The sequence below is a fragment of the Musa acuminata genome, chromosome BXJ2-2, assembly GCF_036884655.1.
Source record: "Musa acuminata AAA Group cultivar baxijiao chromosome BXJ2-2, Cavendish_Baxijiao_AAA, whole genome shotgun sequence".
Classification (NCBI taxonomy): domain Eukaryota; kingdom Viridiplantae; phylum Streptophyta; class Magnoliopsida; order Zingiberales; family Musaceae; genus Musa; species Musa acuminata.
Window position 1 is genome coordinate 25,335,809 of NC_088339.1, and position 27,858 is coordinate 25,363,666.

Below are 27,858 nucleotides of genomic sequence, written 5' to 3' on the forward strand. Positions count from 1 at the left end.
TGTATACTTTTCCTTTGGATTATTTTATGAGATAGATGATGCCAAATGTACTCATTTTGTGAAGTAATCTGATTCTTCTCATTTCAAAGAAAAAGAAACAGAATCTGTGTGCACTATTATGATCAAAGAATAAAACCTTGAAAAAGTAGGCAAATCCTTCCAGGATTTAAGATGCAATTTAGCAGGCAATAAGCTTTGTAGCAGCAGCCTTACAAGACGAGCAAAGCACAGATTGAGCAGGAAGAATATGATGCTTGCCCAGCTTAGTGCTCCCTCGACATACAATGATACACATACAACTTTATCCTATTTTTATAGGATTCGTTGAAATCAGGCGTTTCCCTGCAAACAAAATTTTATACAGTCGCAAAACTCAGACAAAAAAAAAACATGGTGAATGGCATAAACTAGTACACCAATAGACTGCATCTAACCGTATTTGTTACAGGATTGAAATAAAAATTGAAACCCCAACGTAGGGCTTTGTAAAACGGTGCAATTTCCTAAGCAACAGCAGCCTATCAATGAGGATAAATAACTCGACTATAAGCACCTTTAACATCATATTTTCTATACCATATACGAGGTGGAAAATCTGGATGATGATCCCTTATTTTGTCCCAAACTATCCTCATTTACTGCAGTTCACCAACTGGGGCCTCACTGAGCCATAAGAAATGAATGAAGTCATATAGCTTCCCGCTGACACTCACCTGGTCAATCATCCAGCTGTTGTTACAGCATAAATTGGTTTTTACAGGGAGCAAACACTACACAAGATGATCACTAACCTTGTAAGGTGTTGGGTTTAACCTCCTCATGTGATCAGACCTCATTTGTTCTAGCTGTTGCATGCAACGATCTCTAATGTTCTTGAGTAAGGGTAAATCTTCTCTTGGCTTATCTGCATGAACCAGAGACCACAATAAGATGATCATATGCTATAAATTCAACAAGTTTGACTGAAATATATAACAAAATTTTCAATAAAATATCAGGTGTACAACTATGGGGAAACTCAATTCCACAATATATATGTGTATGTATATATATACTGTCTCAAGAATAACCCAAGTAAGAAGAAAGCATTGGCTTTAGTGAAAACAGTAGAAACATAATGCTACCGCCAACAACCATCCAAAGCCACAGAGAACCCACCAGGCAATAATTTTGGACAAGTTTGGTAGTATGCTTGCTGAAACATAACAAGCATACATTGAACATTCAATTTTCCACTAGTAGCTAATTGCTCAACTTGCGCTGAAACAACTAGTCAATAACAGATTAAGAAGCATAAGTTTGAGTGAACTATGCATGGAGAATAAAGTTACAACAAAGAAAGGAATGAGGTGGCTTCAGCATTAGCTCTACAGAGAAATTGTTTCTATAACTCGATCTCTAGTCTTCCAATTCACGAATGAACAACCTTACTATTGTACCAAGGCAAGTCCTAGAGTACAAAGTCTTTCTTAATAGCAAAATGTGTCCCATGACCAAGGCACCTGACCATTAGCTTTAAAGGTACCACAAACCACAACGATAATCACCAACCTCTTGGCATATTTGAGATAATATCCAAGGGAATCTGACCATGATAGTGAAGCATGACTTATTTCTTGAGTTGTTCATGAAGATGTCAACCCTCAACAGAATAGCAGATAAATAAAACACCAGCGAAGAAGAATGCATCCAGACCATTGTAGTGATACTCTATGGAAGTATGAAACTAAATTCTTCAAGGCATTGGAAGTGTCCCTGATACTTCATAGACCCACAATTAACAACACCTTATCTAAGGCCAACAGGTTACTTCTCCAAGGTACAAAAACAGGTCACTTTTAGGAAAACAATAGATATAATAACAGACCGCCTTTGAGAATCAATAGATGTCACATTTCAGTTAACAAAAAAAAAGCCACCAATTGAGCAAGTGTCAGAAATTCTTAGACTGGATAAATACAATGATAGCAACAACACTGACCACCAAAATCTAGCGGATGTATACAAAAATAAAAAAATTTCCCAATGACATGTACCTAGTTTATTTAATAAAATTGAAAAGGAAAGCATTGTTGTTTACAGAAAAAAAAGACATGCAAAACTTAACTGAAATGTGTGTGTGTGTGTGTGTGTGTTTTTTTTTGGTAATTATTATTTTGTGTCAGTAACAATTAATCTGCATGTTGATATAATGAGAAGTATCTAATCGTCTAATAACAAGCTCACTTAAGAGTAAGCTACAGAACAAAGTTCATACTTGAACTCCCGGGCCAATAGCACTTCAAGAGTTCCTCCACACGCTGTGGCACAACATATGCTCTCTTTGATTCATTAAATGGATGGCGACACAAAATACGCTCTCCTACCTGCAGATAGTGCGAGAGAAAATATTTTAATCAAATAGCAAAAGATCTTTTTTCTCCATCTGTTCATCATCATAGATATATAGGCTACTCTCTTTAAGAGTTCATGTACGTGATGGTGAATATGTGCCATTGTGCCATATGATGATAAAACTTAAAACTCACACGATCAGATTGAAGATGACATTTGGAAAAACAAAGCAGAAAAAGGCTATCACTTACCTTTGGAGGTGTTTCATTCTCCCCAGTCATGATATCTACCAAGGCATAACCTTCTCTTCCATACAATCTGAAACATTGCTTTTTACATGGTATGGAAACCTAGAGGAGAAAACTAATAAAACGTTAGCAGGAAAAGTAAAATCATGTTATGGTTTAGCTTTAACATGCTACCAGACCTTCGTAACATCCTCAGAGAGTTTAATGCGGGGCTGCTTGTTTATCTCAACAAGTTTAAACACACAGCCAAGAGCTGCTTGAGCATAGCATGTAACAAGATATGTGCCAATTCCAAAAGCATCAATCTCATGTCCCTACAAAATGTATCAAACAATTAAATATAAAACTGTCATATAATGAGCTTAATTATTATTGTTAGCATTCCCAAATATCAGACCTACTCTACATAATTTGCAGATCCAAACAACTTATGACTTGGTAGACTCACTTTACATCCTCGAGTGAGTCAAAATATTTATTTAGCTTCCAGTATTACAAAAAAGAAAAACTTCTCAATCTGTATTTTCCAAATTTTTAAGCTAATTAGTCACTAGATTGAGTCCAAAATTAACTTGATCTGCTGCCATAATTTTCTAGGTGCCAAAGACCACAAGAAAATGATCCATTATTTACAAGTTTTATGCTATGGGCTATTACAATCGTCCCTAAAAACATGTTCGTTTGACAGTGTTGTCACTAAATTTTGTTTAGGTGACAATAAATAATTTGTTTACAATGCTTCATTGCCCAATCTCTTCCACACAATAATTTTACATCCTTGTAACAAAACTCTGGGCAATAGTGACAAAATTTTCGAAGTGTGGTAACAAAGATTCTCAACCACACGTTTAGTGGCAAACAAATATTGCGAATAATTTGATGTTCTTGTGATGATAACCTTGTTCTTTGCCAGTACATATGCCTTTACCCATGTAAATATTTATCACCTAAATCTTATTAGTCACAACCATACACTGTTTTCTCCAATCTTAGCCCTCGTCTTCACTCTTTTCTCAAACTACAGCCCTAATCCACCCTTACACCAACTGCCCTCACAACTGGCAACCACTCCTTGTTCCTCTTAATACGGACAGTGTAGTCAAACAAGAAGGGGAGATCAGAGAGAATGCTGGTGACAGCAAAGTAGAGCTCAAAGAAACCGGAGTAGGAAATCACTAGTCTCACTGGTCAACAAGCATCTTCACTGGTCCACCAAGTTCACATAATTCTCATTATGATCTCTTTTTTTTTTCCTTACATTTATATATTTTCATTTCTTTTTTTTTAACCATTTCCTCTGTTAGGCATCATATATTTCACCCTTGAAACCGGTAATTTATAGAATGATTTGGTTCTTCCAGTTTCTCTCCATGAGCCACAACCCAAAAGGGAGTCTTTTTCCTAACTAAACAAGTACATTAGGTTATTTCTACTTTTCAATTACTCTCAGACAGGCTATTGTCCTCAATTTTGGTAGCTATTTCATAGAGCTTCTAACGTCCCCGTCTATTTGGTGCCTTAAATCCTCAATATGCATCTCATATAGGTCTGCTTTGCTATAAAATAAAACATTACTATTAGGATTCATAGTCTAGATTAAAGAGTTCCCTCTGGTTCAGTCCCACAACTTCTATATATATGAGAGTAAGCAAGACCAAGCCCAAACACTTGGTTACTATTTCCTTTATACAATTAATTCGGTGGTTAGCTCTCTCCTTCCCTCTTATTCTCTTTGCAAGGCTCTTTCTCCTAAAACTAAAAATAAATTTCTGTAGAAGGGTCATATCTGCTCAAAATCCTACGTATTCGGAATTTTGGATTACCTAATTCCTATCCAGATGCAGCAGTTTCAACAGTCCTACATTTCCTCATTGTGACTGGATAATACAGGGTTGTAAAAGCCACCTTTGCTACAAAAATATAGTCCCCATCCATGTAGAAATAGGTGCTAGCAAATAAATCAGAAACTAAATTACCAATGGAGTCGGAGTTTGTCAAAATCTCTCATGGATATGCTAGCCAGCTGGCCTAATTACTTTACAAAGAGAATTTTCAATTCAATCTTTAGGATGAAATAGATGCATAAGAAATTTCATAATAATGTACTAAGCTTGTTGTCACACCATATGCAAGCAATTAAAGAAGATTACCTGCTTGTTCAAGGCATCAAGAGTTTCCTCATTCAGGTCATTGCTAGCTGTAATACTCATTTTTCCAAAACCAGGTACATTGAATTCCTTCTCTATTGCCTGAAAGAATTTTCGAGCTTCAATAGACAGATAAGCTAGATCACCGGAATCCAACCTAATTCCAGATGCTTTGTACCTGCATCACAAATTTCTAATATTTGTAATTCAAAAATAGCTGCATTAATTTCATACTCTAGTGGGTACGAGTTTTATAACAAGTTAATAATCATTAAGAGAATCAAATGCATTTACATTCTTTATCAGACTATAAACCATAGAAATCAGAATGGGTGATCCTAAAAAGAGAAGTTAACTTCAGAAGTTGAAAAGCTTCACAACTTACCCCAAATCATTAAGTGCTAAAGCTACTGCACAAAAATTGGGAATGCCACTCCTCATAACCTGATTAAAATGTCATAGAAACAAGCTGATAAACATCAGAAAAACACAATAATGTTTGTATATTTCTTAAATGCACTGATGCAATCATAGGGACATTTGTTGACCCAGAAACATTTTCCCACTGTTAATTATATACTCCCTAAATTCACCAGTTAGGCCCATTAAATACTATGTAATTTTGTAAGGCCAAGTTGGCATTCTTCTACTTTTGAGTAGCTGGATGATGAAAAGCCAAACCATATGTGTGTTTCTTTAAAAGTAAGCATTATATTCTTCATGTCAAATTAATATGCAGTTATATACATGTTGTAAATTAATATATTTCCAAAAAGAGAAACTAGCAGTACCAAATTCATTCAAATATTCCATTACTGAAACAGAAGGATATAAAAATTGTAAAAATATTTAAAACCATATAATCAGACTAGCACTACTGACAACATAATTATTGAAATACAAATAACAGAAAAAAAATGACAGAAATAAGTCAACAGCTTTTCACTCACATCATATGTGTCTACAAGGGCCAAGAAGTTATTTGGAAAAGCTAACGCATATGAAGTGAATGCAGCAAGCTCACTTTGATTTGTCTCACCAAAAACACCATGCAGTGATTCTGAAAACTGACAAGCATTAAAAAGGAAAGTCAGACAATTGACAACACTTCTCCACACCTAGTTGTGCAAAGCAAAACTTCAGAAGCAACTAAACAGCAATAAAGAGCTAATGGCAGCAACCAAGATTGCCAACACTCGGAAGAATCAGAAAGATGAAAAAGAAGCTAGAGCATGCATCTATTTGCCCGTTAATTATCGAGAAACAAGGACCCTAATGTTTTACAAAAAATCTATTTGAGGAAGAAGAATTGGCCACATTTTCTTTGGCTCATAACTAGTTCTAGGAGGAATTACAATAGTCGAGTACTCTTTAAATAATGTGTGTCGCATGCAGTCATTACAAGGACATTTGATGATGAAGCTGATTTGATGGAGGAAGAGAAATAGGCAGGTCACAAAAGACACAACCATCTATCTCTCAAATGCATAGTTTGTGACAGAGACCCAAAAGGCTGAACAAAACAAGCTCTGCTTTTAGTTAATCATATTTACATGACTGGAAAATACAATGCTTCAGCAAGAACAGAAAGATGTTACTAAGTCTTAAAAGACCTAGCATATAAAAAAAAATCTCTAATTATCCATATGACTATACAAGTTGAGCTTGCTAAACTCTCTTCTTCACTTCATTTATTACTCTGTAGTTTCTACCCATGAAGTCTCACAAACATAATCAAGCACAGGGCAATCCCATAAGAGAATGAGAAGCAAGGTAGTACAGAAACTTGTGGAGTCTTCAGTAGAAAACTAGTTTAAGATTGCAATAATTGAAGAAAGAAAAGTACAAACCGTACATGATAATTGATTATAGCATCCTACACTAGTGTAAATCTTATCAGACTCGATCAGGTGATTCAGGAACATAGCAATTGGCAAGTCAGTCTCAGTGAGTTCTGTACGATTGCACTTATGTAAATCAGTCATACTGTATCCTACAGCCAAAAACTACAATGTCTACCAAAAATAAGTTACAAGCCTGGCAAGATCAGACCTTCAAGATCAAATAGGCTGACCACTCTACCACCCAATTCTACAAGTTAGTATCTATAACCGTAAATATAATATAACACCATGCATGTGGTCTCCATTCATGCATAAAGCAAAAAATGGAAGCAATTACATTTGAACATACTAAGTTCATATTTAAGAGAACAACATTGCTTTTAGATACAAATGAAATCTTCTAACAGCTCTATCAGCCAACAACTTATTCATGGCCCAACATTGTAATCAAAGTTTGTTATTGTATAACTGCAAATAAATGCTAAAGTACATCAGTACATACAGTTTTAGTGCATTAAGCAATAAAGAACATGAGTTTAGAAGACAAAATAAAAAATATTTACTAAAATAATCTATGTAATAATCATTGTGAAAATATATAGGATAACACAGTGAAATAATGATCTTGAGATACATACATACATAATAACAGTCAAATGAAAGGAACACTATATTATAGTCAAAAGATACAATATCCAAACTATCAAAAAAATGGAAGCAGAACCAAACAATGCCAGTTAAACAATTGACTACCTGGAGTTTGCTGAGCCATGTCTGCACCAGACTAAGGAAATCCATACAAGTACTTGAACCATCATGACTATGAAGTGATTTGTCAACAATCTCGTCAGGGCTCTACAAAATCACCTAATAAGTGAGATTTTGGATACCACAAGTTCCAGCAAAGATATAAAGAATAAACATAGTGGTGATAATAAGAACTTGCTAATATATTTTTTTATTATTTCACAGATATAAAAAAATCACACACATTTAATCATTTCTATTGTAAGATAATTGATCTCAAGCTTCATGTTCAAGTAACCATTTTAACACGTTTGATATCTACAAGTAAGATACAGCTATGCTTCAAAACGTAAATTCATGTAGATAAAAGGTATGGGAGCATATGTGAAGAAAATAATGCAGGAATTCATCTCTTTGCCACACAAATGGATGACATTTATTGTCTAGGAGAAATACAAAAATATACATATATAATGTTAATTTCTGAACATACCCACCATATACGAGCTAACAAAGGCATGTGAATGTGTTCCTCGAAGGGGTATGCCAAACAAATTTCCAGCTGCGACATTGCTGCTTATACAATGAGGAAATATTAATAACATAGACAAGCATTTGATATCAACCTTTTCAGGAAGAACTGAGAGAACTACTATCTTGATTATCCTACTACTTATATATGGGCATACTAAACATACAATGTCCGAAAATCAGGCACCAGCACTGAACAACATGAAATTCTCATGTCATGTTTTAATCATAGAGAAGAATGGCGAAAATTAAAATCATTTAGAAACAAACAATAGCTCTTTATGACAACATAAATATTAAGTAATGAGCTTTTGGCATATAATTTCTTCAACCAATGCATATCTAAAGGCACTATGTGATTGACCACAAAACAACATAGATATGTTGATTAAGTACTGTAAGCAAGTATCAATCAAGTTAACATGTTTAATATGGCCACCTCCTCCAAACACAAAACGTTTCACAAGCCTGATACTTGTTAACAGGTTCACACATATGTATGTATATATATATTTATGTATGTATGTATATATATATACATATATATATACATATATATATGTATGTATGTATGTATGTATGTATGTATGTATGTATGAAATAAAAATTAGCCACACAGCATAAGCAGTAACATATTTCAAAACAAGTCACCTTGTTGCATCAAATCCTCCAATGTAGCAGTACTTTGAAGCACTTATTCCACCATCAGGGCCCTGAGCATCAGGTGAAAAGAGAAGAATTTCTCAACAAGTCACATGCTAAAAGCTTAAAAGGCCATTTATAAAGGAGGATATAGCTCAGAACTCACCTGGGCTCTTCTAAGTCCAAATTCAAGTAAATTTTTTGTATTTCCAGCAACAAATCGGTGTCGTGCAGCATTTGTAGTCACCAATGAGGCATAGTTTACAAGATTAACAAATGGGGTCTCAAGCAGTTGAACTACCTAGATAAATGGAGCAGAAAAGCATTTAAAATACAAAAGGTCATCATAGATCTTAAATTTTAATTTGTCAAAACAAAAACGATAACTTGTTCCTCCAGGGATATTCAGTAACACATCTTAACACATGAACATACAGCTTATCAAAACAATTGTTAAAGACTGCACAAAGTTAACATTGCAGTTACTCACCGCCACTGGGCCTTCAACCCTTATCAAAGGCACTTTGGGGAAAACAACAGAACCCTCGGGGACAGCATAAACTTCAACATCTGAGCAGTCAAGTTCTCTGAGATATTCAAAGAAACCATCCTAGAGACATGAAGAAAAAGATCATCAGTTTGAATAAAATTCCGGCTGGAGAATCAAAGGTTTAGCTACTTAAGATATAAGTTGTGCATTTTAACATTAAACATAAGTTAAATAGTATTTCGACTTAGTTCTTTTCAACTTCAACAAGACATCACATTAAAAGTGTACAGCTAACAGTACAGAGCAAGCAACTTAGTACTGTCATCTTACTTAGCTGTAACAGATCAGTTGCCTAAAAGTTGTGCTAGCTTTAATAATGACATGCACCACAGAGTAAGAAAACAGATATGCCAATCAACGTAACCAATAAGATAATGAAAGGCTTCACATCAAGAAGAGCTAAGGAATGACCTTCCTATGTATAATATATGAACAACTTGGTAATGAACTACTAATACTACAGGAAACTGCTTCCTCATTTTCATGTAAATTGCATTTATTTGTCTTTTTTTTTCTGTTTAGTTGTTTTTTATGATTCTCCATCTCTGCATATTGGATGCATAAATCCCAATTGTCTCTCTGAAACTTCTCAGCAACAAGGAAGTTGTTCCTATCCAAGGATATAGATCATCACTTTTCTTTAATCCCCCTCTCCATCGACAACTGGCCAGTCATCTTCCGCCTCTGCCTCCTTTTCCTTCTCAGCAGCATCACCGCTCCTCATTCATGTCACCACCTTCTCCCCACCATCTCTTTTCTTCTAGTATTCCAGATGGTAATGACTGGAACCACCCCATTTTGGCGCTCAGGAATGCATAGTACAAGATAATGCCAGTCTAATTATTGGCTGATATAGGTACAAGACCGAGATTTTAATCCTTGCATGAAGCACTATGCAATCTATCCACCTTGGTATTTAAGTTAATATTCCAGATCAACTACGACCAAAGAAACCAGAATCATCTAATTGATGAATTAACAGTATTCTGAAATTTTAAACACCATGCACATCAAAATGTGACTATTCAAGAGTACTTCTAAGAAAACAAAGAAATATGAAAGTTTACTAACAGCTAACTGCCTAGTGTGCCATACCTCACAAGTAGGCATGACCGAGCGCATAAAAGAGATATCCTCCTCCTTGAAATGGAAATTGGCAATGAGTCGAATGCATTCTTCCAGACCAGCAAAGACTGTATATTCACCACCAAAGGGGTTCTTACGGAAATACAAATCAAACCTGTAACAAATTAAGATTCATGAAGAAATGCAGTCCCAACATAGCATTTTTGAAGAAGCAAGATTCAGAAACAAATCTCTCATACAAAGAAGTACAAATTTCTTGCTTACAATTCAGAAAGCACGATTTACCAAAAACCGCAAACTTTTGTATCTTCTACCTTCAAAATAGTTAAGTTTTTAGCATATACAATCTGACATACTAATGCCATCAAAGTGCCAAAATTTCCAGAGTTCAATAGATATTTAGTGCAAAAAACACATCTATTCCAGAACAGAGAAGCCAAAGATTCTATCGACTGAAGTACAAGAAACAACAACTTTGCTCTGAAAATCATGACCTTACTCTGATAAATCATTGGTTCCTCAATAGAAACCTAGAAAGTTCTGGGAGTATTTAGATATTCTGGACAGTCATGCAGAAAAATATCCTATATATTCATTTTACAGCAAATTAAAAGTTGGTCATATTTAATGCACCAAAAATACAATTGTGGTAACTGGTAACTAAAATATCCTAATAGAAATTACATTACAACCTCATAGCCAGTGGCGATACTCTACCTCGATTTAATCTATGAACATTTAAGATATCTTGTGTTAGAGAAGAAACAACCAACACGCTAACAAATACTTGTACCACAACAAATCTGTCTTTAAGTTAGTCATAGTACAAACCAAAAGTAGGCAGCCAACAATCCTTTATTTAAATGGTTGCCCTTTTCACCTTACGATCAGAACAGAAAATTTTCAAACCGACACATACAAGAAGACAAGGGAAAGTCTGTGAACACAGTAGTCAAGTCCAATGAAAGAAAGAGCATACAGGGAAACTAATCAACTCCATTTCGGATAATGAGTCAATAATTATGCATATTTTGAAAGAGCATTTAAGAGAAAAAGAAAAAAGAAAAAGGACTAATTCAGCAATAAAGCACCAAATGAAAACAAGAACCATAGAGCAAATGAATTCTCCGTCTGATCCCCAAACGAACTAAGAGGACAATCTAGTCCGATATCATGAAGGAGGTGGAGCAACTCACACAGCGCGTTCGAGATGCTTCCCGGCCTTCCAGTAGGCATAGGCCATGGTGAACTGGTACAGGTCGGTGAGGAGCGGCGTCACCATGGGGTTCGTCGCCGAACGGATCGGCGCCGCTTGGGCCGTCTCCCTTTGCTCCGCCGTCGCCGCCGCGTCAATCGTCCCGTTGCCGCTCGCAAGCGCCGCCATGGATCTCTTCGCTAGGGTTTTCCGATCGCCCGGGTACAGAGTCGGAGGAGGATCTGATGAAGTACGGAGGCGAGAGAGGAGGAGAAGGATACGAGCAGCGGATGAAGACGGCAAGGGTACGCCGCAGGTATTTATAGCTTCCTCGGAGTCAGTGGTATATTTGTGGTGAGAGGCTTGGACGGGTATTCCGTGGAAGGAGGGAAGAACGTTTGGGTGCGTATTGGAAATTAGCGGTGCGTGGAGGCCGGCTGATATCCGCGGAAGACGAACTTACCAGGAAGGTAATCTGAAGTTAGAGAACCAATCAGAGACCCAAGAAGCGGTGGGGCCCAACAAAAGAGTGGAATGACCATGTCACGGGTCAGTCCACGTGACTAGCTCTGTTTTTTTTCCGGTCCGAAATAAGAGAAATCGTCCTTTTTACTTCCCAATTGCTGACTTCCTAATGCATCGTTTGACCTTTTGTGTAACGTATCATCTTGTGACATTGATGTGCTTTAAGATCAACACTGATGGATCATTTGAGCCTCCGTGTTTTAGGGGATAATGGAATGTGACGTCAAATTAGTTCTAATTGTTTATCTAGACGTGCGTAGATGATTTGACATTTCCTGTTTGACGGAATATTATGGAGTGAGTAATTTTGACTTTTCCGTCGGGCGCGGGTTGAAGTTATTACTGTATTGATTGTATTTGTGGGGATTTTGGGGAGTGTGTATTATATAATTAAACTAATAAGTAACATAAAATATTAAATTTTCATTAAACATAAAGTCTTAAAAATAGACTGAATTAGTAACACAAAAAAGTTTCAACGGTATATGTAAGCCTAATATTCACATAATATAATACTTTCGTTAATAGAAAATGAGAATACTAAAGATATTATATCACCCTTTTAGTCTATATCTAAGACTTCGTCCGTCCTAATGTCACGTAAAGATATCTAAGGTGTTGAGACGATTGATATTTCATATTATTAAGTCATTAATCAAAAACCAACTCATGACATAAAGAATAAAATATAAATTTGATTGATATTTCATATAAATTTTATATTATAAAAATATAAAATAAAAAAACCAACAACTAGCAAAAATATGATTGACAATAATGTTTTCTACCTCCAACATGTTCCCCACAAGAAAATACTTAGAAACTTAGAAAATAAAAAAAAAAAATTATCATGAACAGACATCAAACATCTTGTCTACATTGATCAATGATACTTTAGTTTAAGGCTCCCTCTCTTTTCCACGATATTGTCTCTTTCTCAAGCCCTGAGGATAAGCCCCCCTCGGTGGAGCACTCATTCTCTTTTTGCGATGAGTCTTTTTCGAACACAAGCTTTTTGCAGGCTATAGAATTAGCTTTGTCGATTTTGATGGAATCATGATTGGTAAGGGTTGGTCCCACCATCTTGATTACAGTCCACTACATGCGGAATGATAGGCTATTATTGACGATTTTCAATTAGCAAAATAACTTTGCTTCGCCAACTTTGTGGTGAAGTCTCATCAATATGCTCAAACAAACATTCAACACCTTTTCCCTGATCCCTCAAAATCTTTGCAATGGCATCCCCATTCTACTAATGCACTTAGTGGGATTCATATCAATCGAACTACGAACGCTTCGACTCACAACCTTTTGAATAATAGTGTTAGTACACCCTTAGTACCGTGGTCGAGGAGTCAACACAGCTCGATCTAGCTCTAAATGTCCAAGGGTGCTCACGCAAGAACTTTCACGAGTGAGATGGACGTCAGGTCAGGATGGGTCGCAAAAGTTGTCACCTTCCCCCAGCGTTGGTCGGACATTTATACCTGTACATGGGAGTTGGTCGTATGGTGTGGGACGGTACTGCGTGGTGCTGGTTGGGCAATAGATATCTATATATGTACATGGGAGTTGGTCGTATGGTGCGGGACGGCACTGTTGGCTGGGCAGTGGACATTTATACCTATACATGGGAGTTAGTCGTTTGGTGCGGGACGGCACTGTGCGACGCTGGCTAGGCAATGGACATTTATACCTGTACATGGGAGTTGGTCATTCAGTGCAGGATGGCACTGCGCAGCGCTGGCCGAGCAGTGGACATTTATACCTATACATGGGAGTTGATCGTATGGGTCTCCTATGAACAAATACCCGTAAAATAAGGAAGAGAGAGAAAGATACCGAGAGAAAAAGATCTTAGCATTTCAATCCTATGTCTTTTGTATGTACTCCTGTCGATTTCTCATGGGTTCAGGGAGGGTTAGGAGAAATATAGTGCATAGAGGATCCTTTATGCCCGATTGTATTGTAAGGGTTATTCCCTTGATATCGGTCGTCGTTATAATTTGAAGCTGCAGTTATGACGATGTTGTGAGGCTGCAGTAGAGACAGGGAACTTGGTATTGTGAAAATACTAAGGCTCCTTGACCTGTGTTGCCCAGGAAATATATAGCATATGGAGATGATGTAGAAGCTGGCAATGCATTTCTGTATAGGAGTGCATCAGAAGTAATTTTATTATTTATAATCTTACTATTTATAATCTTAAAAAAAATTAAAAATAATTTATTATTTATAGCCCCTTTAATTTCCCTTTTAGCTTCTTTTTTTTTCCCTCGTCAACGAACTCTTCCCATATTACCACGTTTGCATACCATATTATCACAGACTCTTTCCATTGCCTGCACACCCTACTATCCCCCATAGTTATTGCTATCGACTCTCCCCACTATTTATTGTCGTCGATCATCACCAATGTTCTTGTCCTTATCGCTCACTATCATTAATCGATGGCCTTGACCTACTCACCTATCATTGATCTTTCGTTGACACTATTATCAGCTTTGTTTGCTACTGAAGTGTAGAAAGTTGTTGTCACCTATTGCTAACCCTAGCATGCCCACTTGCCATCAATCTTCCGCTAATATTGTCGTTGGCTCTACTGACTACGAAAGAGGAGGAAGTCATTATCATCGATCTTCCTTTAGCACCATCACCGTCGGCTCTGCTACCAGCAGAAGAAGAGAAGAGGGAGGAAGAAGAAGAGAATGATATTTTGGTATATTTGCAAAGGGATATTTTATATATATTAAAAATCATTAAAATGAGGTTGGAGATTTCAAGATAAGAGTTATAAATAGTAATCTCCTAAAATATTTCTCTTAATAAATTTATATTTTTTATAAAAATATAATTTATATAAAAAATATCACATTGTCTTATCATATGTCTGCCAAATGCTCACAATAAAATTATGGATTACATGATAAATTGAGCTTGACTAAAAGTGTTAGTTGCCAAAATCACAATTAATCCTGTTAGTATAAGGAGACTAAATTGTATTTTTGTTGAAGTACGAACGCGGAGTAGATTTGAGGAAAGCATAATGCATCGCAACCCAATTTTTGGAGGATATAATTATCTTGAATGATGATTATACTACAATAATCATGGCTAATTAGTGCGCTCATTGAAAGCATTCGATGACCGCTAATGATGCCCATCGATGAATAGCCTTTTGGGTGATAAGGCCCTTGAATATATAATTCATCCCAATTTGCTTTTCAAGGGATTGCGATGATGATAGTGAAAGTGGGCATACGAAAGCAATTACACGTAAACTCATGCTATGGAATTTTTTTAGCGAAAAATATTGGTTTAATTGAAGCTTACTATTCACAACCACATTTTTACTATTGATAATCCTTAAAAAATAATAATATTTTTTTTGTTTTATTATTTATAATCTTATTATTATTAATTTATCTTTTTTTCTTCCCCGTAACTCCGTACTCCTTGTTAATGTTGTTGTCGATCATTATCCTATGCTCCCTACCAATAATGAAGCCCATGCTCCTTATCGACACTAACACTCCCTCCGGGTACTTGTCGCCCTCAACAATGTTCTTTGAGGAGAAAGAAAAATAATAAAAAGAAAAAAATATATTTAAGTCCACTTATAAAGGAATAATTTAAAAATATTATTTTTAAAAAAAATAGGATTATAAAGAGTAAATAGGGGTTTGAAAATAGGCATCTCATGAAATTTTTTATCTATTCATTTTTGTCTACTTTCTCTCATAAAATGTTCATTTTTTGCTCTACTTCCTGTGAAGTGTATCTTATTTTAGCTAAAAGATGAAAATATCCTTAGTCTATTGTTTTGTTGTGAACGTTTTTATTTTATAGTGGTTATCTTTCGCCTTACCGCCTTTATCTTGTATGATCATTTCTTTTATTATATTCTTGTGGAGGTCATATTCTCTGTATCACTAACTCATCTCGAAGATAATAATATAAAGATAATTACGAAGGGTGAAAGTGGGAGCATAGGGTGGAAGGTGATGACGATAAGACAAAGACGAATATAGTCGAGGCCTAAGGTAAAATGATAAAGATGACTAAAAAAAAAATTTATATAAAAATAAAACAAAATAAGACGTACATTGAAAATACTGAAAATTTGAAGGTTTTTATCTGAGAAAACAAAAACAGCTAAAGGAATACAAATATTTTTATTATAAGCAAATCCACCTCGTTGCCGCAAAAACCATTCTATAAACAATCCAGCGGCGCGGAGTCTGCGTTTACTCCGCCCCTCCTAAAACTCAATCTTGCAATCTCGGGACGACACATGGCGTGACTCCTTTTACTGCCGCAAGAAAGGAGGCGGAAGGAGCAGAACTGCATTCGTGGTAACCAACGTCGTCCCTCCCCCATTTCATTTCTCCCTTTCTTGCTTCGCTTCTCGGGCAGCCTTCGCGAGTGGAGTCGGAGATGGGATACGATTTGATTTGTTTTGTTTCCCGACTTAATCGATAATCTTAATTTTCGTATTGGAGATCTTCGCAATCATAGCAGCGACACCCGATCGTCCGGTTTCCTCTGATTTAGGACGCCATGGATTCGTTCCATAGGAACACGGAGCAGAAGGAGATGACTGTTAGTCAGGTAAGTTTCGGCGGGTTCGATGCGAAGGTCTCCGCGAAGGAACTTGCTGATTTCTTGGAGTACGAAGCTGGGATCATTTGGCGGTGTCGTGTGAAGACGTCCTGGACCCCGCCCGAGTCATACCCCGTCTTCAAGGGCACTGATGATGCCTTCGATGTGCCGAGGAAGGACGATTACGGCCGCGTGGTGCCTCACGCATTTGTTCACTTTGCGCGCCCTGATGCCGTTAAGAAAGCAATGGATGCCGCGGGAAAGTGTGATCTTGTCTTGAATGGCCGCCCGCTGAGGGCCAATGTGGGAACCGAGAGTTCGTTCCGTGTCAACAGGAGGAGGACAACCGACCCCTTCAGATTCTCCAACGCCTGCGTCGAGATCGGTAATTTGGTCAGCAGAGATGAATTCTTGGTCAGTTGGAAGGGGCCTGATTCGGCGGTCGATTTTGTGATCGACCCCTTCGATGATTGCTGCAAGATCCTTTTCTCCAAAGAGACAGCTTTCTATTTCAAAGGGTTGCGGGAAATGACACTGATCATGTGTGATTTCAAGGTGGAGTTCTTGCTTAGAGACATCAATGAAGTGAGAGTACACAAGGATGCAGCCCCCTTTGTGATGCAGTTCCAGCTAATCTCAGCGCCTTACGTGTATTATCGGACTGCTGATGATGACATCTACACGTCTGTCCCGTTTAATCTGTTAGACGATGAGGATCCCTGGATCAGAACAACGGACATTACACCTAGTGGTGCCATCGGTCGGTGTAACTCATACAGAATTTCACTGTCCCCACGTTTTGGGCCTAAGATGGAGAGATCCCTGGCTTATCTGAGAGAACATGGTGTAGCTGAGAACCGGCCGAGATGCCGGCTTGTAGTCCGAGATGAGCCTGGTTATGGAGCTCACATGTCTGATCCCTTTTTCTGTATTCAGAACAAAAAAGGTATCAATTTTGCAACAATGTTTTTAGTGAATGCACTAGTACATAGAGGCATAGTTAACCAGCACCAACTGTCTGAGGAGTTCTTTTCCTTACTGAGGTGCCAGAGTGAGATGGTAAATGGAACAGCACTGATGCATATCTTGTCTTACAAGCACCCCATATTTGATGCCCCGGGGAGGCTTAAGCTTGTCCAGGAGTGGCTTTTAAGGAACCCCAAACTTCTCAGGCACTCGAAGTTCTCTGATGACATTATTGAAGTGAGGAAGCTTGTTATAACTCCAACAAAGGCGTACTGTCTCCCTCCAGAGGTAGAACTCTCGAATAGGGTTCTTCGGAAGTACAAGGAGGTTGCTGATAGATTCTTGAGGGTGACTTTTACGGATGAAGGGATGCAACAGTTGAATAGTAATGTTTTGAACTACTATGTTGCACCGATCGTTCGGGACATCACTTCAAACTCGTTTCCTCAGAAAACTACTGTGTTTAAGAGGGTAAAGGATATACTAACTAATGGTTTTCATCTATATGGTCAGAAGTACTCCTTTTTAGCATTTTCGTCCAATCAGCTACGGGATCGGTCAGCCTGGTTTTTTGCAGAGGTTTCTGGCTCTATAACAGTGGCAACCATTAGGAACTGGATGGGCAAATTCTCTAATAAGAATGTCGCGAAGTGTGCTGCTCGAATGGGGCAGTGCTTTTCATCCACATATGCCACGGTGAACGTGACACCAAATGAAGTAAATTCTGAACTTGAAGATATTAAGCGAAATGGATATGTCTTTTCAGATGGAATAGGAAAGATCACACCAGAGCTTGCACTGGAAGTTGCCCAAAAACTGCATTTGACGGAGGACCCCCCTTCTGCCTATCAGATCAGATATGCTGGCTGCAAAGGGGTCGTAGCTGTTTGGCCAGGAAATGATGATGGGATCAAGCTGTCCCTGAGACCAAGCATGAACAAATTTGAGTCTAACCATACAATCTTGGAGGTGGTTTCATGGACCAGGTTCCAGCCAGGCTTTTTAAACCGACAGATTGTGACATTGCTTTCATCATTGAAGGTACCTGATAGTGTTTTCGAAAGAATGCAGGACACGATGATTCTTAAACTGAATCAGATACTTCATGATACCAATGTTGCATTTGAGATTCTTACCACTTCATGTGCTGAACAAGGGAACACTGCAGCAATGATGTTGAGTGCTGGTTTCAGACCTCAAAGTGAACCTCACTTGAAAGCGATGCTCTCATGCATAAGGTCCACACAGCTAGGAGATCTTTTGGCAAAAACAAAAATTTTTGTTCCAAAAGGTAGGTTGTTAATGGGCTGCCTTGATGAACTTGGGGTTCTTGAACATGGACAATGCTTTATCCAGGCCTCAACTCCTTCACTGGAGAATTGTTTGTCAAAGCACGGTTCGAGGTTTTCAGCATCACAGAACAATAGGCAAGTCATTGTGGGTACTGTGGCTGTAGGCAAAAACCCGTGTCTTCACCCAGGAGATATTAGGATCCTTGAAGCTGTTGATGTACCTGAGTTGCATCATCTTGTTGATTGTTTAATATTTCCTCAAAGAGGCGACAGGCCTCATACCAATGAGGCATCTGGAAGTGACCTGGATGGCGATCTCTACTTTGTGACATGGGATGAAAATCTTTTACCTCCAGGCAAGAAGAGCTGGGTACCAATGGATTATACCCCTGCTGAAGTCAAGCAATTTCCACGGCAAATCTTGCCTCAAGTAAGTTCTATGCTATATGATTTTTACCTTGCTAGTATTTTGCATGTGCCATGGACTTCAAAACTTCTGATTCACGAAATCTACACGATGATGGACCAGTCAGATGATAGCAACTATAGTGGAACCTTAATCATTAGTGGAACCTTAATCAATGAATCTATGTCAAGAGAACAAATTATAGTTTGCAGGAAATCATGAATAGTGGTTATATAATTGCTTATAGTATCAAATACCAAAAATTGGAGAATGGGTCAACGGGACATAGTAATTATCTTGCTGTCCCAAAACTTACAATGAAGTTGAGTTGTGAATCAGTTTTACATGAGGGATGGGGGATATTCTAAAAACATCCTGGGAGAAGAAAGGAGAAGAAGAAGATAGTAAAAGGGTCTCCCTGCACTCACTTTGGTTTTCGAGAGAAACATGCAGGGTCAATAGCTTCATGCCATCATCTCGAATATCACATTCAGGCAAAAGAGATGATTTTCTTTTTTTTTAAGTTAGAAGGCTTTCAGATCATTTACTTCCTACTTTATCGCAACAGAACTTTCCCAAAATGCTATATTCATACCTTCAAAAAAATAAATCCAAAAGGATACATCTTCCAAAACCTTATTTTAAGTAACGTCATGACTTGGCAGATTCAAATTATGGCTAAAATAAAGTCATAAGTAAAATCTTGTTAAAATATAGGGTTCTTGTTGCACTTCTAAGCTACCCTTAAGATAATCTTACTAAAAATCTCATCTAAAGTACCCAAATAATTTAGTTGAATTTAGTATCTCAAATCCGGTGCACCCTAGACTCAGCTAAGAACTAGCTTAAATACATTTTTTATTAAGTTGTTGCATCATCAGGAAATAGTTTTTTTATTCTAAGCAACAGCTTCAGCTGGAATATCAAATGTATACAGCTGTAGTCCATCTGTTAGTGGTGAAGCATTAGTATAAATGTACTAAAGGATATTGATGGTTGTTGTTTCCATGAGATATATCCTTTTATAGTTGTTAATATAGCTTCTCCCTGGTCATCAAATAAGAGAGATGGTAGGGTGAGTTACGATAAACAGGTCACAGTTCTGGGTCCATATGCTGACAAAAGTTTGGTTAGCATATTATGTACTATTAGTTATTGGGTTATGAAGTTGTAATAATCTATTTGTAGGTTATATGAAGAAAAATTAATTTGTGACTTTCCTAAGATTGGTACACCCAAAATACATATATTGGGTTATAGAGTTTGTTATTATTCATTTGAAGGTTATGTGAAGAATAATTGATGAGAATTTTCTTAAGATTGATAAACCCAAAATTGACTGCTCGGTTTGTGTGTTGGTCGTTCAACTCTGCAGTATTATATGAACTATAAGTTGTAAATATGCATATGCTGTTTTCAGTAAATAGAAGCGGATATTTTTTTTTCAATGGAAGATCAAGTTGTAATCATGCAATATCATATTGCTAGCATGAGTTAAGAAACTGTGTACTCGCACTGATATTTATTTTGTGTCTGTAAAAGATTGATGTTCCAGGAAATGTTTTTACATGTAGAATTTCACACATGGTTTTTCAATTTTTTTCCTCCAGGACATTATTGACTTCTATTTGAAGAATATGGTAAATGAAAACCATGGTGTCATTTGTAATGCTCATGTGGTCCATGCTGACCGTAGTGAACATGGAGCCCTGGATGAGAATTGCCTTAAGTTAGCTGAGCTGGCTGCCACTGCTGTGGACTTCCCGAAGACAGGAAAAATTGTAACTATGCCGCCAGCCCTTAAACCTAAGACCTATCCTGATTTCATGGGTAAGGATGACCGTTTGTCCTATAAGTCAGAGAAGATCTTGGGAAAGTTGTATCGTAAGATCAAAGATGCCACTGATGATGAGTTGCCATCCGAACTACCATGCACATTTGAGGACTTACCCTATGATACGGATCTTGAGATTATTGGATCCTTAGATTACCTTGCCGATGCATGGCAAAACAAGGTTGTATATGACCGACATCTAAATGCATTGTTAGCTCAGTACAGAGTCAGCTCAGAGGGGGAAGTGGTTACTGGCCATATTTGGTCCTTGCCAAAGTACAATAGCAGGAAACAAGGCGAGTTAAAGGAGCGGCTAAAGAATGCATACAGCTCACTTCGTAAACAGTTCCGGCATATTTTTAAGACCATGAGCCCTGATCTTTTACAACTTACAGATGATGAGAAGTGTTTTTTTTATGAAATGAAGGCTTCAGCATGGTATCAAGTGACTTATCATCCTCGGTGGGTAAAAAAGTATAGCGAATTAAAAGAACCTGATGGGGATGGGGTGCCTGCACGGCTTAGTTTTGCATGGATAGCAGCTGATTACCTGGTTCGGATCAAGGTAAGATGCCAGGAGAGGGGAACACCTGATAGCCAAAAGGCCAATTGATTCACTTGCAAGCTATCTTTCTGGAAGGGTTTGATTGCTTTATGGGTTCATCAGCTTCTATTCAGAATTGTCTTCTCTGGTCAGCAAGACCACTCTACCAACTTTTAGCATTTCACTCATAGGATATCAAATTTGTTTGTTCAAGGGTATGTTGCAAATTAGGTTCATAACTTTCTGTATAATGTAACTATTTTGTCATGTGGTTCCAGATGTTCCTCTCTGATTCTAGGCAGATACCTTGATCTCTTCAATGATTATTTGTGGCGCTTGATACTCTTAGAAATTACACTTGCCTGTTTGCCATTTGATTAATTCAGTTTAAAGAAGCACAAGAAAGAGAAACTTCATAGGAAGATGTGCTTACAATTGCTTAAACTACTAGCAGGACTCTTAAGCAGGAAAGTTGCGCTGAAACCATGGTCTTGCTGTCATCCACGACTTAAGGTGGACAGAAATATAGGTGGCAGCTTCTTCTGATCACCATCCATTGCAATACCCTAAGGTACTCTCTTGATTTTGGAATATTCTTTTTGTTCCGAGTTGTCTATCTGTTTCTCCGGACAGGTGAGACTTCCTTGATGCATTGGAATATATTTATATCTAAGCTGGGGTTTGCTTTCTTTCCTGGTTCATTTCTGATAGTGTCCATGTTATAATACGCTCTTCTTTTTATCCTGGCAGGACGAAATCTTCCGGGAAAATAAGACAAAAGGTGTGCAAAAGGAGTTTTACGTTAAACAAAATTAGTTAGTCAGAAGAATTAATTTTTATTGGTCGAATTACTTGGAAAACACTTGCCAATTCTCGCCACAAATAGTCATGCTTATTTTTAATCGCGTAGAGTCTCATCTTTTTAATATTCTTGTTTTGTCTCTTAAAAATGAGTTGTTTTATTTTTTTTCTGTCTTTATTGATTTATCTTTTTTAAGGAAAACGGAAAAATAAATAAATAACCGCTAATCCTTTTTTTATTTGTATTATAATTATTTATGTATTCGGTTTTGCATGTGTTCGGCAGTGGTGGCTCCCTCCTCCCTCTTTCTTTGATTGGTTGGTTGTCTTTCCCCGTCGCCCTCTGCCTCCTAACAACCTTCGTCCAAGAAGACCGCGCAAGAGTGGCCTTCTTCCCTCCGGTCTCGTGCTGCCGTCGGACGAAGCAGGAGGAAGATGGGGAAGAAGGCTTCGTATTCGCCAGCTATGAGCGACTTGGACGCTGGCCGAAGAGGCCCGTGGGTGGCACCGTGCCCCCCGCCGCCTCAGGAGACGTGGGTGGCGTGGTTGGTGCCCCTCATCGCCCTCGCCAACATTGTCTCCTTCGGCTACACCATGTATGTCAACGACTGCCCCTCCACCCACCGCCTCGAGGCCTCCGATTGCGTCTTCCCTTCCCTTGGCCGATTCGCGTTCGAGCCCTTCTCCATCAACCCGCTCCTTGGTCCCTCCCTCTACACGTCAGCTCGTCTCTCTTTTATCATCCTATTACGGGTTCTATTCTTCTATGCCTTGTTCCTTCCCTTTGAATCTTAACTTCAGTTGGCATTTGTTATGCTTGATATTTCTCGCTTTGCATCTAGTGATTGACAATGCATAGGAGAGGAGAATAGAAAAGGAAGCAATTGAATGTTATCACACCCGTGGCTAGTACCAGGCTTTTGCATTTCCTGTATCCCGCAAAGGTCACGTTGTATGGCCTTTTCGTTTTAGGCAACACTATCTCAATCTCACTTCTTCTCTGTTTTTTTCGTTTTAGGGGAGGGGGGTGTGGGGGGAGGGGGGGGGGCGTTGGGTTGGGTTTATTTAGCTAGTTGCACATTTGTGAGTTTGTCTCGTTGTTCAACGATTGACTAATGGGTGGCAAACTCTCCAAATCAGATTCACTGAAACGAAGGGGAGGGCAAAAAGAGCAATGGTGAATTTGATGGCATCAATGATTACTCGCTCACAGCAGGATTTTACTCATTTTAGAAATAGGTTTATTTATGACTAGAAAACTTAATTACAAGATTACAAGCTCTATTTGTGTGTAATACTAGAGAAAAAGAACTAGAAAAGGGGAAAAAAGCAGAACTTGTAAACAGATGAAGAAAATCAAAGGAAATAAGAGAACTCAAGCTCTCATGAGCACAATTAGGACTTGTCCTGCATTGGGCTCTCTTTTTTGTTCCCTAAACATCTGATGTTTCATACCACTAATATTTTGTCCCTTTTATTTTTATTATTTAATTCACTTCATAATATAAGAATATTTACATACCATGACCTCGTTGATAACTTCTTTTACATTGATGTCATATGTAAGGTGGACTTCAGAACTACATTGTGAATAATTCTGGATGTGAACTTGTTGCTTCCATCTGAGTTTGTGAACTTGATTGAGCGACATAGACTATTGGCAGCCATCTTGCTTGGCTGTTGAGAATGTAGTACTTTCTTCTCGGTGTTTATTTAGATTTATATAATATTAATTTAATAATTTGTACTTGGTCCATTCCTCCTACAGTTTTGAAAAGATAACCTAGACCCTGAACTTTGGACTGCTAATTATTTTCTCATCAATAGTCTTAAGAACCAAGGATTGGCTCTTTTTTTATTTTTTTGAGGGAAATCTCTATATGCTATTTGTTCATGCATGAAATTTTGTGTCCTTGTGCTAATGGTGGCAGACTTTTATAAGATACTATGATCTTTTCTGTAACGGTTCATTAGAAGTTTAGAACATGAGAGGAATATATGGTACATGTTAGTGTCTGTTATCTTGTCAATTTTGTCAAGTCTCTAACATTGTGGATTATACTATTCACATTCTGAAATAGAAGAATTTTGGACATCATGAAGTAATGTGTACACGATGATGCATATGCATGCTACAATGTTGACTGCATTATGATGTGAAATTTTAAAGATGTCATTGCATTGTACTTGACATAAGGTGTTAACAAATATTACATTTATTTCTCATTCTTATATCACAATGCTAATGTTGTGGCACTAAGCAAAGAGAGGATTGTAATCCATCTCTGAACTTTATGCAGGCTTGATAGTTTGGGGGCTCTTGATTACAATAAAGTAGTAGTGGAAGGTGAAAGATGGAGGCTTCTTGCCTGCATATGGTTACATGCTGGGGTTATCCATTTGCTTGCTAACATGTTAAGCCTTCTATTCACGGGCGTTCGTCTTGAACAGGAATTTGGATTTGGTAAGAATTAAAATGTGAACTAGTGTTAGTCATCTTATACTAACTTCAGATGTACATTTGCCTTCTTTTTGTTTGTTGTAAGAAGCTTAGTACACTGGTCACAACATCTGGACTCATTGCCCATGAGAACAAATAGTTCAAAAAAGGCAAAAAGATGCTCATTTTATCATAGCATGCAGGCATATTTGTTCATATGCCATGTGCCTATGTTCAAATGCAGGAATCTTCCAGGTCCTGAAATCTGCATGGGCTGGCAAGTGCAGCACAAAATTGCATTACTCTGTGGCTGACATGAGTTCAGCATGTGGCATGGGAATCCTTTGCATGATCCTCTTAGATCCATGTGGACTGTAGTTCAATAGCTTACAATATGAGATTATCTACATGTCAAGCATTCACTGAAAAGTAAGATTTACCTTGAAATTCTATAAAATCCCTGTAAGCTTGGAAACTACAGTTGTGGTTGGTTTTTATGCCACGAGGAGAAGGCACTACTTCTTTCTTGGTATGTCCTTATAAATTTTTAACAGAATTGCAAGCTGGTCTCAAGCTTCCTAAGAGATAGTAGAAAACTTGATACATCAGAATCCTGTAGATGATGACTTTTCTGCTAAAAATCACAAAAGATCAACAGTCTTTCAAGAGGCCTCATAGCGGCTGCCCCTACCTAATTCTATGAGTTTTATAGTTCTGATGCAGATTTTTCTACTTATTTGCATCTTTTTTATGTTGCTGAAACTTCATATGTAATATCGCCCTGGATGAAGGTTGCTGTTGCTGCATTATCTACTAAGATATACCTTTAATTGTTTTCTTCATTGTTATTTTATGCAGTGAAAATTGGATTACTATATGTCCTTTCTGGCATTGGTGGGAGCTTGATGTCCTGTTTCTCTATTCAATCAAATATATCAGTTGGTGCATCAGGTGCACTTTTTGGATTGTTAGGGGCAATGCTGTCTGAGCTGATCACAAATTGGACAATTTACTCTAATAAGGTATTAATTATTAAATGGCAGAGTATCAAAGACAGTTCTAAAACTAGATTTTGAATTGATAAAACATGAATTGAAATTCCTTTCAGTGTGCAGCACTTTTGACTCTAATGGTCGTAATTGCTATTAACTTGGTGGTTGGAGTTGTTCCTCATGTGGATAGTTCTGCCCATATTGGAGGATTTGTTTCTGGTTTTCTGCTTGGTTTTGTGCTTCTAATGCGTCCTCAGTTTGGGTGGATCAGCCGTAGGCACATCCCTCCAGGTTATAACATGGAACTCGTTAGACCAAAGCACAACTTGTGCCAATATCTTCTCTGGTTTACAGCCCTTGTTGTCTTGATCATTGGGTAAAGTTTTCTAATTCATTGGACTATTATATGCTGATCTGAATTTATATCTGCTCGACTGTATGGTCTGTGGTTATCAGTATTTGTCACTTAACTAAGTGTCAGATCTATGGCTCTGCTATAACCTAATTTCAAAAGATTTATAGATTATAATTCTTATATTTTTCATAAATATAAGATTATAGCTTATTTTCTGTAACAGTTCATTATAGCTAGTCATATTTTTCATAAATGACTAACATTAGGTTTTGATAATTCACAGATCTCATTTCTTCTGAAAAAAATTACTTGTTCAAGCAATATAGAGCAGTCTTTGACTTTACCTTTCTTTTCTGCTTGGTTCTGTCAACTGCAAAAGTTGGAAGGCAATTAATAATGATAGATTTATTTATCATCATCATTTAGTCTAACTAGCCTTTTGTAGTTCATATTCTCTATTGTGTGCTTGTGCCACTGCCATGATTTCAGTTGGTGTGTTATTGAAATCATGGACATTTAAAACTGTCTTGGAACCTTGAAAGTAATCTTTTCTGGTGGATTAGATGTGTTTTCTCCTTCATGGTTGATAGGAAGCAAGTTTATTTTCATGAGTTTGTTGTGGTGAGAGGGCCCTCACTTAGGTGGTAAAATTTTTAGGATATATCACCAGGTGTTTGTGGTTCAATGATAATTTGAATCAACATGGCCTGCATGATCTTTATTCTTTTCAGGACTGGAATTTCATAGGATCAACTATATTGAAATTTATAGGATTTTATTAATATCTCTTTGTTTGTTGCATTCATCAAATTATAAACACAAACATTTATGAAATTGCTTGTACCAGTTTTCTTTTTTTCCTTCAAATTTTGCCTTCACAAGAATTCTTTATGAACATGTGCCCCTCGGATGGCATCTTTAACGCTCGTGTTTTATGGATTTCAGATTTTTGTTTGGCTTGATTAAGCTATCATATGTAGACCGGCAGCTACATTGATATGCTCTGGTGTTGTGATATTTGCTTGGGCAACTTACAACCTCATTCATCAAAATATCAGGTAAGAAGAATAGCTGGAATCTTTTGTGCATACCGAATATGTGCGTAAACAATTTCTTATTGCTCATCTTTGATGGGGTAAGATTCTTTTAGCACAGGAAAAGTCAACTTCCAATGGTGATCTTTATATAATGTGAGAGATGTATGCTTGACGTTGCTTACTGCAATGCTTGCAAAAATTGTGCTGCTTCGCACGGCAGAAGCATCTTCGACTGGAGGAGATGTGAATGAAAGGAGTAGCAGCCGATGGACATTGTCATTAGGAAACAAGGAACCAGGTGCTCTCATTCTCATTCCTATGCAGGCTATGAATCGAACATGATATAGTGGAAACTTGAGCCACAATTCTGTAACACTAAAACCGTGAAGTTCTTAAGCTGCTACTATGTGTTCTGGAGGTCTCACAAGATGTTTTTTCTTATCTTTAGTCATTGGAATTGGACTAGTGTTTCTCTTGCATAGTTGATCTTGAACACTGAGAATGTCGACATATTAAGGGACAAGAGTTTACCTTATAGCATGTCTATAGGAATGTCATATTATATATTTATAATTGTACTTTATAGCAGCAATGTTGTAAACAAATTGTGAATTTTACAAGTGGATTTTGTGGATTTTCTTATCGTTGTGTCTTTCGATTAACCTGGATTTTTTTTCAAGCTAAGTGTGTATTTAGCTGTAAATCTATTAGTCTAATAGAAGAAATGAATAAAATTA

At 37.5% G+C, this 27,858-nt stretch overlaps 3 protein-coding genes across 8 annotated transcripts; 2 read left to right on the forward strand and 1 right to left on the reverse strand.

Annotated features, from left to right (window-relative positions):
• Positions 1–380: 380 nt before the first annotated feature.
• On the reverse strand, positions 381–11,748 carry LOC103976046 (nicotinate phosphoribosyltransferase 2). Its single transcript, XM_009391226.3, has 15 exons — positions 11,326–11,748; positions 10,139–10,283; positions 8,984–9,103; positions 8,660–8,794; positions 8,503–8,564; positions 7,818–7,893; positions 7,327–7,428; positions 5,680–5,796; positions 5,115–5,173; positions 4,733–4,907; positions 2,762–2,896; positions 2,586–2,684; positions 2,258–2,366; positions 792–904; positions 381–713 (listed from the first exon to the last, which is right to left on the reverse strand). The coding sequence occupies exons 1-15, from the start codon at positions 11,511–11,513 to the stop codon at positions 636–638; spliced, it is 1,713 nt and encodes a 570-aa protein (XP_009389501.2). The 5' UTR covers positions 11,514–11,748; the 3' UTR covers positions 381–635.
• Positions 11,749–16,096: 4,348 nt separating this feature from the next.
• Positions 16,097–21,816, forward strand: LOC103976045 (probable RNA-dependent RNA polymerase SHL2). Its single transcript, XM_065095804.1, is given in 3 exon segments — positions 16,097–19,142; positions 20,729–21,556; positions 21,558–21,816. Coding segments are annotated over 3 exon segments (3,600 nt in total). The 5' UTR covers positions 16,097–16,412; the 3' UTR covers positions 21,600–21,816.
• On the forward strand, positions 21,684–27,763 carry LOC103976044 (RHOMBOID-like protein 3). 6 transcript variants are annotated; one of them, XM_065095808.1, is made up of 9 exons: positions 21,684–21,711; positions 21,951–22,067; positions 22,247–22,277; positions 22,584–23,016; positions 24,598–24,761; positions 25,596–25,759; positions 25,846–26,105; positions 27,030–27,142; positions 27,225–27,763. In XM_065095808.1, exons 4-8 carry the CDS (start codon positions 22,733–22,735, stop codon positions 27,079–27,081), a joined length of 924 nt encoding a protein of 307 aa, XP_064951880.1. In that variant the 5' UTR covers positions 21,684–21,711; positions 21,951–22,067; positions 22,247–22,277; positions 22,584–22,732; the 3' UTR covers positions 27,082–27,142; positions 27,225–27,763. The 6 variants fall into 6 exon arrangements, with proteins under 6 accessions (XP_064951880.1, XP_064951878.1, XP_064951879.1 ...); XM_065095806.1 differs by having other exon boundaries at positions 27,235–27,763; XM_065095807.1 differs by having other exon boundaries at positions 27,240–27,763.
• The last annotated feature ends 95 nt before the right edge of the window (positions 27,764–27,858 follow it).

What these genes read in the sequence shown, in the direction of transcription:
- LOC103976046 (XM_009391226.3), bottom strand. Translation starts at nt 11,513, where the DNA reads ATGGCGGCGCTTGCGAGCGGCAACGGGACGATTGACGCGGCGGCGACG. An exon ending in AAGCATCTCGAACGCGCTGT is followed by an intron (nt 10,284 to 11,325) that starts GTGAGTTGCTCC and finishes AATTTGTTACAG; the next exon opens with GTTTGATTTGTATTTCCGTA. An exon ending in CCTTTGTTAGCTCGTATATG is followed by an intron (nt 7,429 to 7,817) that starts GTGGGTATGTTC and finishes GTGATTTTGTAG; the next exon opens with AGCCCTGACGAGATTGTTGA.
- LOC103976044 (XM_065095808.1), top strand. Translation starts at nt 22,733, where the DNA reads ATGGGGAAGAAGGCTTCGTATTCGCCAGCTATGAGCGACTTGGACGCT. An exon ending in GGACAATTTACTCTAATAAG is followed by an intron (nt 25,760 to 25,845) that starts GTATTAATTATT and finishes AATTCCTTTCAG; the next exon opens with TGTGCAGCACTTTTGACTCT. An exon ending in CTTGTTGTCTTGATCATTGG is followed by an intron (nt 26,106 to 27,029) that starts GTAAAGTTTTCT and finishes TATGGATTTCAG; the next exon opens with ATTTTTGTTTGGCTTGATTA.